The 14,030-nt window shown below is 37.1% G+C and overlaps 1 protein-coding gene across 7 annotated transcripts in view; it reads left to right on the top strand.

Moving 5' to 3' along the window:
• The window catches only part of pfkfb3.L (6-phosphofructo-2-kinase/fructose-2,6-biphosphatase 3 L homeolog), a 42,181-nt gene extending 32,629 nt beyond the window's left edge, over positions 1 to 9,552 (top strand). For 5 of the 7 annotated variants that reach the window (XM_041586573.1, XM_041586574.1, XM_041586575.1 and 2 more), the window contains exons 4-17: positions 322 to 388; positions 473 to 547; positions 681 to 737; positions 955 to 1,079; positions 1,973 to 2,180; positions 2,335 to 2,481; positions 2,637 to 2,741; positions 3,487 to 3,616; positions 3,991 to 4,053; positions 4,486 to 4,553; positions 5,154 to 5,309; positions 5,724 to 5,746; positions 6,179 to 6,226; positions 7,308 to 9,552. In XM_041586573.1, coding sequence (XP_041442507.1) covers positions 322 to 388; positions 473 to 547; positions 681 to 737; positions 955 to 1,079; positions 1,973 to 2,180; positions 2,335 to 2,481; positions 2,637 to 2,741; positions 3,487 to 3,616; positions 3,991 to 4,053; positions 4,486 to 4,553; positions 5,154 to 5,309; positions 5,724 to 5,746; positions 6,179 to 6,226; positions 7,308 to 7,314 — 1,279 coding nt within the window. In that variant the 3' untranslated portion in view covers positions 7,315 to 9,552. The remainder of the gene's footprint in view (positions 1 to 321; positions 389 to 472; positions 548 to 680; positions 738 to 954; positions 1,080 to 1,972; positions 2,181 to 2,334; positions 2,482 to 2,636; positions 2,742 to 3,486; positions 3,617 to 3,990; positions 4,054 to 4,485; positions 4,554 to 5,153; positions 5,310 to 5,723; positions 5,747 to 6,178; positions 6,227 to 7,307) is intronic. The other 2 variants (XM_018252753.2, XM_018252755.2) reach the window with 2 other exon arrangements.
• The last annotated feature ends 4,478 nt before the right edge of the window (positions 9,553 to 14,030 follow it).

Below are 14,030 nucleotides of genomic sequence, written 5' to 3'. Positions count from 1 at the left end.
AAAAACAGTCATGTAAGTAATATAAATCTTCCTGGTCTGCAAGGCCATAGAGCTGCTGACATATTGCTGATTTGAGACATTCTATCACATTGTACTACTGCCTCCACTTGAGTTCTTTCGTGATTTTACATTTGTCTTGTGGCTCATGCCATAAAGAGATCTTCTCCTCTGAGCTAGATAGAATTTGGGCCTGTCGGCTCCTAGTAAGAGCACATACGTTCTCCTACTTTTCTGTGTAATATAATTAGAGCTGCACACGTCTCTTGTCCTTTTGTGTGTGTCACTAAATGGTTTTTTTTTTGTAATTGTTTTCTTTTCCAGACATTGTGCCTTAGCTGCCTTAGCAGATGTTAAATCCTATCTCACTAAGGAAGGTGGACAAATTGCTGTAAGTTGATGTTATTTGCCTCTAGTTTCTTATCATGCCTTAGAATTTTTAAATGGAATATTTATGTAGACATTTTTATTACAGGTCTTTGATGCTACAAATACAACAAGAGAGAGAAGATCCATGGTTGTTGATTTTGCCAAAGAGAATGAGTTTAAGGTGAGCTACAGGAGAATGCAGGTTAAAACTCAGACCTCTGCAATGGCTTTGTGTATATGAACTGATTGTTAAGAGTCCTGTACTATATTTGTTTGAGTGGCTACATTTCTGAAACATTGTTATCATTTTTCAGGTGTTCTTCATTGAATCTGTGTGTGACGATCCATCTGTTGTTGCAAGCAATGTTTTGGTAAGAAAAAAGGAAATCCTGTTATACGAGTCCGACATTTGCGCATTCAGCAGCACAGGCCTTCCTTCCATTCATTAGTCACTGAAAAAAATGTGCAAGTTTTATTTGGATGCCGTGGCCATAGCTGAAATTGTGCTCTGAATATCAAGATATAGAATTTAATATCCATGTAATAGACTATTCTGCTCTTTTTTTCTTTTTTTTTTAATATAAATAGGAAGTAAAGCTGTCCAGCCCTGACTACAAAGGTTGCACATCTAATGTAGCACTGGAAGACTTCATGAAAAGAATAAACTGTTACAAGAACAGTTATGAACCTCTGGATCCAGATCACCATGACCGGTAATGCCTGCATAAAGACTACAGTTAAATAGGCAGTGGGTTTCTTAAAGATATACTGACACCAGAAAATAACCTTTTTTATGTCCATCATAACATTATCTTTGAATGCTATTTATAATTTTGCCATAAAAGTATTTGCCTGATGCTTTTACATAACATTTTCTATCCCCATGTTCCTGTATGAGGGGGTTGCCATATTTGTGCAGCAGTAGTCAATTAGCATTAGAAACTCTAACTGACAGACTGAGATGGGACAGTCAGGTTGGAAAACAGTCAGGTTTATGAACTTTAAGTAATAATTACTAACAAAAGCAAAACTATCAGCAAAAAACAATCAAAGTGACCTATATCTATCTTTTAATGTAGATTAATATTTTGAAAAGAATGGTTTTTATTGTCCGTATCACTTTAAGAACACTAGGCATAATCATCTCAGTGCCATAACCCACAGAAATCAGATATTAACTTTCAGTATTCCACCTGCAGCAGGCTGAAATGCAAATTGATTTCTGCACTGTGGTATTTTGCCCTATAGTAGTAGATGCCCCCAGTATGTTTCTGGGATGTTCATTGGCAAAGGAATTATTAAATGTTCAGTGGAAACCTATAATCCAAAAGGCACTGAAATATGTCTATTTTATTTCCCATAGTGTCCTATATATCTTTTACTGTTTTGCTTTTTCTCTAATAATTAACACCATTTACATTACATACTGTCTTATTAAGTGAGCATACCTTTACCCCCAAGAAGCCTCTTATCTGGACATTATCAATACTAATAGATCTCAAACTTGTACTACCAGTTTGCTGACCTTCATAAAATGTGTTTTGCATTGATTTAGTAGTGTTGTTTTTTTTTTTTTTGTTAATTATTTTTAACCTTTTTCTTTCAGGGACCTTTCCATGATCATTGTGATTGATGTGGGTCGAAGATTTTTGGTAAACCGAGTTCAAGATCACATACAGAGCAAGATTGTGTACTACCTGATGAACATTCACGTACAGCCTCGTTGTATATATCTGTGTCGGGCTGGGGAGAGTGAAAGCAACTTGAATGGAAAAATTGGAGGAGATTCTGGTCTGTCTCATAGAGGAAAGAAGGTAAAAAGTTTTTAATGTCAAGGGGTTTTTATAGCTCTTGCAACAGCTGTTCTGTAATCCGTACATTTTGTTTTCATGGTTTTTGTAGATTGAAGAGGGTGTGTGATACCATTTGATGTTTTTATCATAATAAAACTTGCATTTCTTTTTTCAGTTTGCTATTACACTAAAGAAATATATTGAGGATCAGAACTTAAAGGAGTTGAAGGTGTGGACAAGCCAGCTGAAGAGATCCATTCAAACAGCAGAAGCACTGAAGCTGCCTTATGAGCAGTGGAAGGCTTTAAATGAACTTGATGCTGTAAGTTTCTCTTTTTAACTTTGGTGTCCTTTTATGCCTTTTAGAAATCCCTAGCTTTAAATTCAGGGAATAGTTTGTTTCTGATAATACAGCTTGGGTATCTGATTAAACAGATGTTTGGAATGTAATGCAAGTGTATGGGCTGTTTTTGACAGGGTGTGTGTGAGGAAAAGACTTATGAAGAGATCAAAGAACTTTACCCCGAGGAGTATGCACTGCGTGCTCAGGACAAATATCATTATCGATACCCATCAGGAGAGGTAAAAGAGTCACAATATTAATAGAAACTAGGATATTTTGTTTAGGAACAATTAAACAATTGTTTTTTACAAATCTATTTTTAATTGTACTGGGTACGTTAGTTGATAATGAAAGTGTTTTAAAGTAATGAAAATATCATGTAGTTTGCCCTACACTGGTAAAACTGATCTGTTTGCTTCACAAACACTACTATAGTTCAAATAAACAAGCTGCTGTGTAGCAATGGCATACATTGAAAAAAGGCTATATGACACAGGATAAATAGTGGATAACAGATAACATTATGTTCTACAGAGCTTATCTGCTGTCTGCTGTGTAACGTGAGCCTTTTTTTCCTTTGAATAACTACCCCCATTGCTACACAGCAGCTTATTTATATAAACAATAGTAGTGTTTCTGAAATAAACGCAGCAGTTTTACCAGTTCAGGGCAACACTGCATTATATTTGTATTACTTTAAAACAATGACATTTTTTGATGTTACTGTTCCTTTAATGATATTGTAGCAGTTGCTATGTAAAGAATGAAAGCAAGTAATGTATACAGTTTAAGGTTTTAAGAGTGAGCAATCTGTATTACCGAGCTGCTACATTTTAGAAAAAAAAATAAAGTAATATAAACCCAAAAGTAGTCATTGTTTGTGGTGCACTATTTGAATACAATAATTGCATTGTAGGTACGACAAAATATTCTTGATAACCCAAAGTCTTGCTAAATTTTTTAATATATTCTATTTTCTTCTAGTCCTACCAAGATCTGGTTCAGCGCTTGGAGCCTGTTATCATGGAGCTGGAGAGGCAGGGAAATGTCCTTGTTATTTGTCATCAAGCTGTCTTGAGATGCCTTCTGTCTTACTTCCTGGACAAACCAGCAGGTACTGTTCTTAAAACAATGGGCAACATGAATGTATTCCAAATATGTTTTAGCAAGATACTCACTGATTCAAATTTTACTGGCTGCTGCTTAAACTTTTATTTGACTGACTGATTGGGTTTTATTTTATAGGAGGATATATACTTTCTCCATTTGCTTTTTATCCCCCAGATTCTATAAAGGTGTCTGGCATAGCTCTCCCATTTTGATTATAATCTGTCCCCTTACATGAACCTTGCAGGGGACATGGTCAAGTCACTAGTTCATTGTATATGTGATTGTTCGTGGCATTTAAATAGGTCAGAATAAGTGACTCTGCATTTGAAATTTCAAAAGAAATTGTAAAGCATTAATTATTTTTCTACTTTATTGCAGATGAAATGCCATATCTCAAGTGTCCGCTGCATTCCATGCTTAAACTGACTCCCTTTGCTTATGGTATGTACTGAAGTTTTTTTTTTTGTTTTTTTTTAAGTTGCTGTACCCATTCATTTATAGCTTCCTACCATGCGTTTAGTTGAGAACTGACCTAAGCAGAAATGCATATGACATCTCATTTGAAAACTTGAATATTAAAGCATCCCTTTATTTAATTTTTATTGGAGCAGAAAATGTTAGTTGTAATTTTTCACATTAATCCCCAAAAGTACAATTTGTACTTAAGAATATTACCCAATTCTAAATTAAAATGGAGATTTCCAGTGATCTGGTAGTTTTTAGAAGTACACGTCCCTTTACAGTCTGCACATGAATACCGAGAGCTGTAGTTCTAAAATAGTTGGTGGGAGAAGGTAGCAAACGACTAACAGGTAGCTAGTAACTTCATTTGCTCTGCATGAATGTTTTACTTAATTAAGTTGTTTGTTTTAGGTTGCCATGTAGAAACGGTGCCGTTTAGTGTGGATGCTGTAAACACACACCGGGATCGCATAATAGAGGTGAGCTATGACTGTGTGTGTGTGTGTTTTACGCTTTAACTAAAATGAACATGTACATTAAAAACAGAGATCATTTTCAGAGATAGCATGTGACTTGGGCTTTTAGACACATCCCTTCCACCAAATAGCTGTTTTATGTAATGAACAAAACCAGACAATTCTAATTATTTCAGTATTTCTATGCTGAATAGTATATAAACATGTCTTTAATTATCAGAAGATGATTAATTACCTGAGGTGATTTAGAACATTATGGACTTTTATGTTAGAAGTATTGTTATAGATACAACAAGTAAGGCTAAATGAAGTATGTAACAGAGGCAAAGATTGATATTACCCCCATCCCATTGGGGAAGGGGGGGGTTAACGTGCACATTTGGACAAGAAAACAATAATGATAATTAAGAAGAACATTATACACACTACAGTCAAAAGCCTAAAAGTGATTGTCAGAGATATTGTAAATATTACATAATGTGAAAAACTCCAGTGGCTTAGTGACTGTGTGTAGGGGAGGGGGCAGTTTTCTGAGTTTGTTTCTTTAATCTGTGACTCTGGCCTCATATGTGGTAAACTTATAAGGTTTGCTAACTATTTTAGGATTGCAAGAAATGTCCTACCCCCCTAATGAGACGCAATAGCGTGACCCCACTTGCAAGTCCGGAGCCAACTAAAAAAGCCAGAATCAATAGTTTTGAAGAGTTTGCTGCATGTTCATCTGTTGGCTGCGCCTCTCAAGAACCACAATCTGGACAGGTGAGAGACTATCTTGATTATTCACTTATTGCTCTGTATTATATTTTGGGTCCTTTTATCTATTTAAGCATGCAACAAAGTGGGAAACCTATTTTTCCTATAAGCAAAATGATCGCACAAACCTTAGTCTCTCCACAGACCATTTCTCATCTTTTGAGATTCTTTCATAATCTAAACCTTGAAATATGCACTTGAGAGCTTATTTTAACATTTATTATACATACCAATTTCCAAAATTCACCACATAGATCTGTTAAATCAATTTGTCTGTGTTTTTGCTTAAACTCCTTGTTGGTCTCCTTGATTAAAAAAGAGGTTCCCTGATACAGACTTCTGTGCTATTGACAGACTGTTCAGCTTTCCTTATCCTTGTGTTCTCTTTTTAATCTCAACTCATTCATTTTCTCCTTACAGCCTTTGCTAGGAAAGGCTTGCCTGTAAGTATCCTCTGCTTATTCCTCTTACTTACTCGTAATCTGTTTAACCCATGTGACATCATTCTGTTTATTCTATTAGCATGCTTAACAATGAACTAATGTTACTAGTTGTTGCTCTGCATGGTAAAAAAAATACTTTTTGTACCACAGTGTGAACAGAACGTCCCTCTCCTGAATTTTCTAATGCCAAAATCATACTAAGAAGTGAATATAAGAATACTTGTATAAAATCAAGGAGCACAAAACTCTATTGATGGGACCTTTTACATCATGGATAAGTTTTATGATAGGCACTATAGAAACAAAAATACAACCAAAACATGCAGTTTGATGTTCAGGTACATTGCTCAAATCTCTTGAAATTAAGCTTTAAAATATGTAGACATCTAACCTTTCAATGAAATGTCCCTTCTCTTCCCCCTCATTTTGAAGGCTTGTTTGTCATTACCTGACATTGGCTTCCTTATTTATATTTCAAAGGTAATTGGATGGGTGCATGCAGAACCTTATTGATAACATATGTTTGCAGGATCTAGCCAGGCAGATAATGACCTGATCCATCAGTCTAAAGATGATGCACTAACTCATAACAGTTCACTTTTGTTGGCATGTTTATGTACGGTTGGTGTTAAAGGGAAACCCTTAAAGGAAAAAATATTATTCTAGACATACAACATTGTTTCTAAATAATTGGCTGTGCCATAACCATATAGCTAGGGAACCAGCTGGGCTTTTTACATTGCAAGCATATGCCTATATCCTTTCTCAAAGGAGTACTCACTGAAGTGTGTATTAGGCCTCTCCCTCTATTCTTCTTACTTGTTTTCTATTTCTAGTGCAGAAAGACACTGATGCAAAATCTGTCAGTTCCCTATATGCAGTTGGTTTTTAGCTATTTGGTTAAGGCAAAATTTGGTACATAAGTGGCAATTTCCCTTTAAACCTATCTCTACCTCTTTCTGCACTTTTGTATGAATGTTTTTGTGACGTCTCATTGGTTTTTCTCTGTTTTATTACAAATTTATGTATCTGGAGGAGGGTATCTTTTTAATATCGATGACCCGTAGATTTTAGTTCCATTAAAAAAAAAAACTGATTAAGGCATGACAGTACTGTGCATATCATGAAGTAGTAAGTCATGTTTCCCATGATTGGAACTATGTCTACAGGCTTCTGTATAAGGCAGTGCAGTTCTACAAACCTATTTATGCTCATAATACATATGTAATTTGGAAGTCTCCTTTCAAATAATGGTATGTATAAGGATTTTCATATTTGTGCATCAGCAGTTATGTGGATACAGAAAGTTCCTTAGGGTTCCTCAAATGTTACTCGTCTCCTGGTTGAGAAGGATTTTCAGTGGATTAACTGAAATACACCACTGCATCAGTGACCCACAGTTACTATGTTTGATATCAGTAGCCCATCACTGTATTTTTGCCTGTTGCCTTGATGTCCTGTAATATATATTATTGTGTGCATGCTCTGTAAATAATGGTACTGCCAACAAGTGCCTTGCTATAATTACACTGCATGACAAGATTTTTCTTTTTATCTGCAGGGCATGAACCAGCAGGAAATATGACTTTATGGATAATCGGCCACAGAACAGTGGACCCCTGATGCTACATTCCATATTCCATTACTGAAGCTTGCCTGTAAGCTGCTTCATCACATAGGCTGGAAATCAGAAGATGACACCTCTCTCTTACCATAATAAATCAGAGTGGAAAGGATCTTTGTCAGTTAGGGAAGTGTAAAAGTTAGCCTAAGAGTCCCATGTCATTTCAGTGGTGGAGTGCAAAGCAGGACTATTTGCACTCTGCCAATTTTTTGTTTTACATTTTATGTATATAAATATGTTTCTCTGTTCATTTTATTAGAAATGTTTCTATTTTAATGCATTTTAGAAAAGAGGGAAAGAATAGTTAACTCAAAAATCTCTTGAATCTTGAAGAGACCATTATCTAACTTCTACCCTCACTACTAAACTTGCAAGGATTTTACTTTATGTTGTAGAGGGATTTCCCCCCACAGCTGCCTGACATTCAAACTGTGGCTTGGTTTGCAATGGAATACCTGATTGCATGTAGCTTTTCAAAAGTTAAATTGATGACTTGCAACAATTTCCCTTGTAATATAAGCAAAGTTATTACAAGTAATGCCTCAGGGCAGTGCAAATCTGAGCTTAATATATTACAAAAGAACTACTTCTCCTTTCATCTGAACTTAATGTGTGCTTATGTTTTCAGATGATCTGAGATTATTTTACATGGATGTCTAAATTAATAACCTTCTAAAATTATAATGAGGCCAGCATGATTCCAGTCCCCATTTTTTGTTTCGGCAGCAGTTGCCAGCAATGAGACAAGCAGGATCCTAAACCTTTGTCCTAACTTGTCATTTTAATTCATTAATTATTTATTTATTTAAATGCCCAGTGTGAATGTCAAAGTTATGTGGTGGGATGTATTACAGAACTAGTTTAACTACTCCTGTTAGAACAGTATTATTGCTAAATATTTTCTACTTCCTGTCACCTTTAGAGTCTTTGCATCTCCCTATAGGGTTAAAATTGTTTGTTATGCAGGGACAGACCACTTATGTGCTATATTCTAATGTTTTCTTTAGTGAATAAGGGTTTCACTTAATCTCAAAGATGCATATTTGCACTTTAATGGATGGGACAGGGTTATGAGGTGCGCCTTCTTATGCACAGGTAATGTTTGATCGTCATGGCAGAGACTGGGATAGCAGAGACTGTTGCTGATGCTTAGAGATACATGTCAGCCTTGTGAATTTCACAATGTTATATGGTTCACACATACGTCGGCCACAATTCACTGCTGCTCTGGGGTGATTTGCTTAATTTATGTAAAGGCAACACTGCTACTGGTGGCACTAGTTGGCACACTGTGTATCTTAAATGGCTGAGTGACTTTTTTTGTGTGTGAATGTATAGGAATGTGTTGTGTGGCTATGTACTTCATACATTTAAATAGAAAAACGTGTGCAGTTATATATATTCTCTAAAAACGAAAACCTTTAGAGGAACACTGGATAGTGTGTGTGTGTGTGTGTGTGTGTGTGTGTGTGTGTGTGTATATATATATATATATATATATATATATATATATATATATATATATATATATATATGTATGTGTGTGCAGATTAATGAGTAGTGCAATATGGGATTCTTCCTAGTTTTCAGATTTGCACTATAAGGTTTCCTGTTTACAAACTGGGATACCAAGTTTTTGTCTGATCATCTTGTATTTGCAAAGAAAAAAAAAAGTTATTTCAAGATTAAACTATGCTAATCTCAGTCCTGCCATCAGTCTCCATATTCGTAAATTTCTTCTCCTTTTTATTGGTGCTGGCTTGGCAATGCACCAATTTTGGGTGCTTTATTTTATGTTGCTTACATAATCCTATATCTTTTGCTTGCTGTTCACACCAGGGGGATTTTAAGTCTAACTATATGTACCTGTTTGACTTGGAGAAGTACAAGATCATTGATAATCTTTTTTTTTTTATTTGTAAGGCTTGTAATTGGTTAACATTATTTTTTATTATTGCATTATTATTTTTTTATATGTTAGAGTTGCTATTTATTTAATGTTATAATTTTGCTTAGATAACTTGTTTGTTTTTATTTCATACATGATCTGTTCATTGTATTTTGTGTTTGTCTTCTCCTGGCATAATTGTCTGAGACAGAAGCTTTGTTGACTGATGCAGGATATGCCTTCAGATATTTGTATATTTTGCAGTTCCTGGACCAATAAATTATTGTTGATTTATGTCACTGTCTTTTGTCATCTATGTACCTATGTTAATCCACCTTTGACAGCCCGCGAGGCCCCTGCCATTTTCTGGCGATACATCATATATACGTCTTTATTTGCAGGGACTGCGGATTATTGAATTAACAACATCACAGGGCAGCATAATCCAAGAAATAATCCAGCGCATATACATCTAAAAATTGTCTTGAGTAGATCTGATTTTGCCCTCGATCCCTGCAAAATGGTTAATACACCATATAGCCTAATTTTTCTTCCAGGAACTGGGAAACCGGCATGGCACAGCTGCATCGCTTACAACTTCCGGTTTTGTCAGAAGTCGGGTTAGGGGGAAGATGCGGAGCGCAGAGCTGCAGAGTGAGTGGCCCTATCGCCATTTTCCAGTAGACAGTGGTGTTTTCTAACTGTATATATATATATATTTTTTTTAATAAAGCATTGATATTAATAAACTTTATGCGGGGTGTGGGTAGAATGGAATTTTTATTTAAAATGTTTTTAGAACAAATACAGAGCCTGAGTCTCTTCAAAACCCAGAAATACCTCAGATTCTGGGCCCATGATACACATGACAGAAAGCATGACTGCGTTAACTAGCCCTTTTGAACATAGAGTTTTTGAGAATAGAGTTGCTATGGTTTATATCTAATCTAGACTGTAGGAAATACTCTACATTGATCTAGTCATATCAATGTATATATGTCGGCTTCAGAGCACAAGTGTTTTAACAGACAATGCTTTATTGCTTAGAGCATTCCTTCTAAATCTAAACTATATGTTATAAGCAGACATTTAGAGGGGCAAGGATGTACTATATTTCCTTGTGTCAAAAGATTTGGATCTAGTGGAAGCCTGATTGCATGATTCCAAACTGAAAGAAATCATAATCTTCTGGGCCGCCAAATCAATGTCCGAATCATTTTGTGCTTTTCTGAGTGTGGTATATTGGAGATGGGGGGGAGAGGGAAGATAGGTACAAACAGGCACGTTTCAGGGGCTACTTCCGCCAAGAAAAATCCTTGAAGACAAACGGGAATGTGATAAAGGTTAACGGGAAAAAAAAATTGTAATGCGAAAATGTATGCCTTTGTGCGAATTTAATATAGCTTTTGCAAACCTGGAAACTGTTTATCAACCACTTTCGACAGTGGAAGAGAGATTGCGAATTCTATAGTTTGTGCCAGTGTGCAGTGTATGTAATAATTCTTCTTACTGAAAAAGTTATGTTTGCTCCTAAAGATTATACCACCTTCAAACACTTCTTAAAAAAGTGCAATTAAAATTCACAATGCAATACCGTACATTGCGAAAATAGATATTTTTATTCTTACTTGTGCAAATTGTTTTTCTCTTTGCAACGTTTATTCCATTTCCCTCTTTCTGCATTGGCATCATTAACACTGCAGCAGCATCATTAAGTAATGAATTGCAATGAGTTTTTCCAAATAAACCTTACCCCCCCCCCAGCTCAGCAATACCTTGGAACTCTGACATTCTGTACAGTTTTTCTTAGTGAAGGTGCTGGACCAGGGTAATAAACCCCACTATCCTGTCTGTTATTTTAATGATTTGATACATTTCTGAACAATGATAGGAAAGTGTCTATATAACTATAAAAACAGAGCTGTACAAGGTGGACTGAAATCTCTGTATTACTGGCATCTGGTTTCTTATTACTCTTTTTTTTTTTTTTACATGGTGTGGAAATATCCTGGAGCCGATTTGTTGCATCATTAAAATACACAGGGTTGCACAGGTTCAGCACAACATTTTAAACAATTCGTAAAGTAGAATTTTGGAGGGTATGCTTATGTCATAGCTAGTACCCTATTACCAACAAATGCAGCATCTCATGAGTGACGGGGGGGCATAACGCCAACAGCCCCCCATGTTGCACCACAAATATAAACATTTGCTCTATTGTCATTTTAGGCTAACAGAGAAAATCTGGGCATATTTTAGGCTGACTATACAGCTTGCCCATCTTAGGACATATAGAATGATAACCTTGGGATCCTGGTGAAAATCCTGGTCCCTGCAGAAAATTGTCATTCAATCTATTTATGGCCGCCTTAAAGTAGCAGACAATTTTCAAAGTTGTCTCTACGGTGGTGGAACCTGATCAGACCTGCTTTATGCCTTCTAAATCAACTAGCTTTAACTTGAGAAGACTGTTCCTTAATTTACAACTGAAACACGAAAATATGGGTTCCAGGCTGGTGGTTTCATTGGACACGGCTAAGGCATTTGATTCGGTGGAGTGGCCTTACTTATGGGAGGTAGTGACTAGAATGGGTTTTGGCCCTTCCTTTACAAAGTGGCTTCGGCTGATGTACAGTGAACCAAAGGCATCCATCCGGGTTAATGGCATTACTTCCGTACCATTTCGCCTGTCTAGGGGTACTCGTCAAGGGTGCCCTCTCTCTCCACTCATATTTGCGTTGGCAATTGAACCCATGGCCATAGCAATTTGGCAATCTCGGGGGGTACGGGGATTCATCTACAAAACAATAGAGGAGAAGATCTCATTGTATGCAGATGATACGCTCCTATACTTAGCAGACCCACATGAATCGCTCGCCTCTGTACTTGGGATTGTCAAACAATTTGGTATATTTTCAGGCCTTCAAATTAATTGGGACAAGTCCATATTGTTTCCCCTTGACGGACAGCTTCCAACAGGGATGGCCGCAAACTGTAACCTAAAAGTAGCGGATAATTTTAAGTATCTAGGGATAATGATGCACAAAGATCCCACATTATTTTTGCAGCATAATTTACACTCCTTACTCCGTAAATTCAAGGACACACTTGCACACTGGACCAAACTCCCTCTCACGCTAATAGGCAGAATAAATATATGTAAAATGATTTATCTTCCTAAATTTCTCTATATACTGAGTAATACCCCCTGCCACATACCCAAGAAAGCCTTACATGATCTAGACCGAACACAATCTGAATTTATTTGGGGGAACAAAACACCCACTCTGTCCAGAGCCATTCTTAATGCTCCTCATGATCAGTTGGGTCTGTCCTCTCCCAATTATGAGCTATACTATCTTGCCTCCCAGGCCTCGCATGCAGCCGGTTGGAAGGTGTTTGACGCTGATAACCCGGCATCCATAATAGAGGCACTCTAACTTACTTCTGTGGAAAGCCTGCACAATGCTTTATATAGAACTCGAAAGGATCTTGGCCCTTTGTTACCTGTAATGGATGCCACTAAGAGAGCCTGGGATGCAATTGTGCAACTCACTAAAGCAGATACCAGTCTTTCTCCAGATTCACCTTTATGGGGTAATAGTAATTATCCACACTTAGCCACATTCACAGAGGTGGGAACATGGACTAAATTTGGCCTAAAGCGGCTATCACAAGTATACGCTGATGGAACTCTTCGCACCCTGCCTGAATTTCGCCAGATCCTCTCTCTGCCTGATTTGTCCGAATTCCGTTATAACCAGATCAGTCATCTTTGCTCCGCGCAACCCCTCCTCTGCTCCTGCAATACACAGGGATGGAAAAATTGATATCTCAACCTGCCAAGGTCAAGCTTCTATCCAATGCATATAGGCACTTAATCTCCAATAGATATGATCCCCGACCCAGAGTGAAGTTTAAGTGGGAGAGTAGTGGGGTTCATGTCGACCCGGATGATTGGGAAGAAATTATAGACAATCTATATATCCCTTTAGTAAGTGTAAGAGACAGGCTTATACAGTTTAAGATAGTACATCAAACGTACCTCACCCCTCAGAAACTATTTACTATGGGAAAAGTAGCTTCACCCAGCTGTCCGAGATGTGGTGCTCCTGTAGCTAATTTCATACATCTAATGTGGGATTGCCCAGTGATACTCCGATATTGGAGGGCAATTTTGAACTTCATGGCTACCGAACTGGAACTTCCCCAGATACTTAACCCTGCTACATGTCTTCTGGGTCTCCTTGACTCCGTGATACCCAGAGTAAACACTAGATGCCTGATGCGGTTGCTTTTCTTTTACGCAAAGAAAGTCGTTTCCCTGCACTGGATGGGCCCATCGCCACCATCTCTGAGTAGATGGATTGGACTGGTTAATTCGCAACTGGAACTGTACAAGCTTACGTACTTGGCACGAGGATGCCCAAAGAAGTTTGAGAATATTTGGAACCCTTGGCTCGACTCGCCAGCCACCTCGACCAACCATTGATAGTTGCTTTTTCAGCCATACCTCTTCTCCCCACTTTCCCTTCTTTTCTTTTCTTCTAACTTGCTTTTCTTCTTTCTGATTTTCTGTTGTTAAAATTCAATTAAAATTAACCTTTAAAAAAAAAAAAAAAGTAGCAGACAATTTTACACAGGTTTGACTTTATTAACCAAACAAGTATTCAAAGAAGTGTTTCAATGCAGCTTAAAGGGGTACTCCGGCTTCCAAACTAAAATTTGATAAAGAGGCCCACATAGCACAGAAAGCCCTAATATACCCATCA

Source organism: Xenopus laevis, chromosome 3L (genome assembly GCF_017654675.1).
Source record: "Xenopus laevis strain J_2021 chromosome 3L, Xenopus_laevis_v10.1, whole genome shotgun sequence".
NCBI classification, from domain to species: Eukaryota; Metazoa; Chordata; class Amphibia; order Anura; family Pipidae; genus Xenopus; species Xenopus laevis.
The sequence above is the reverse complement of the archived record's forward strand: the minus strand, read 5'-3'. Positions and strand labels throughout refer to the sequence as shown.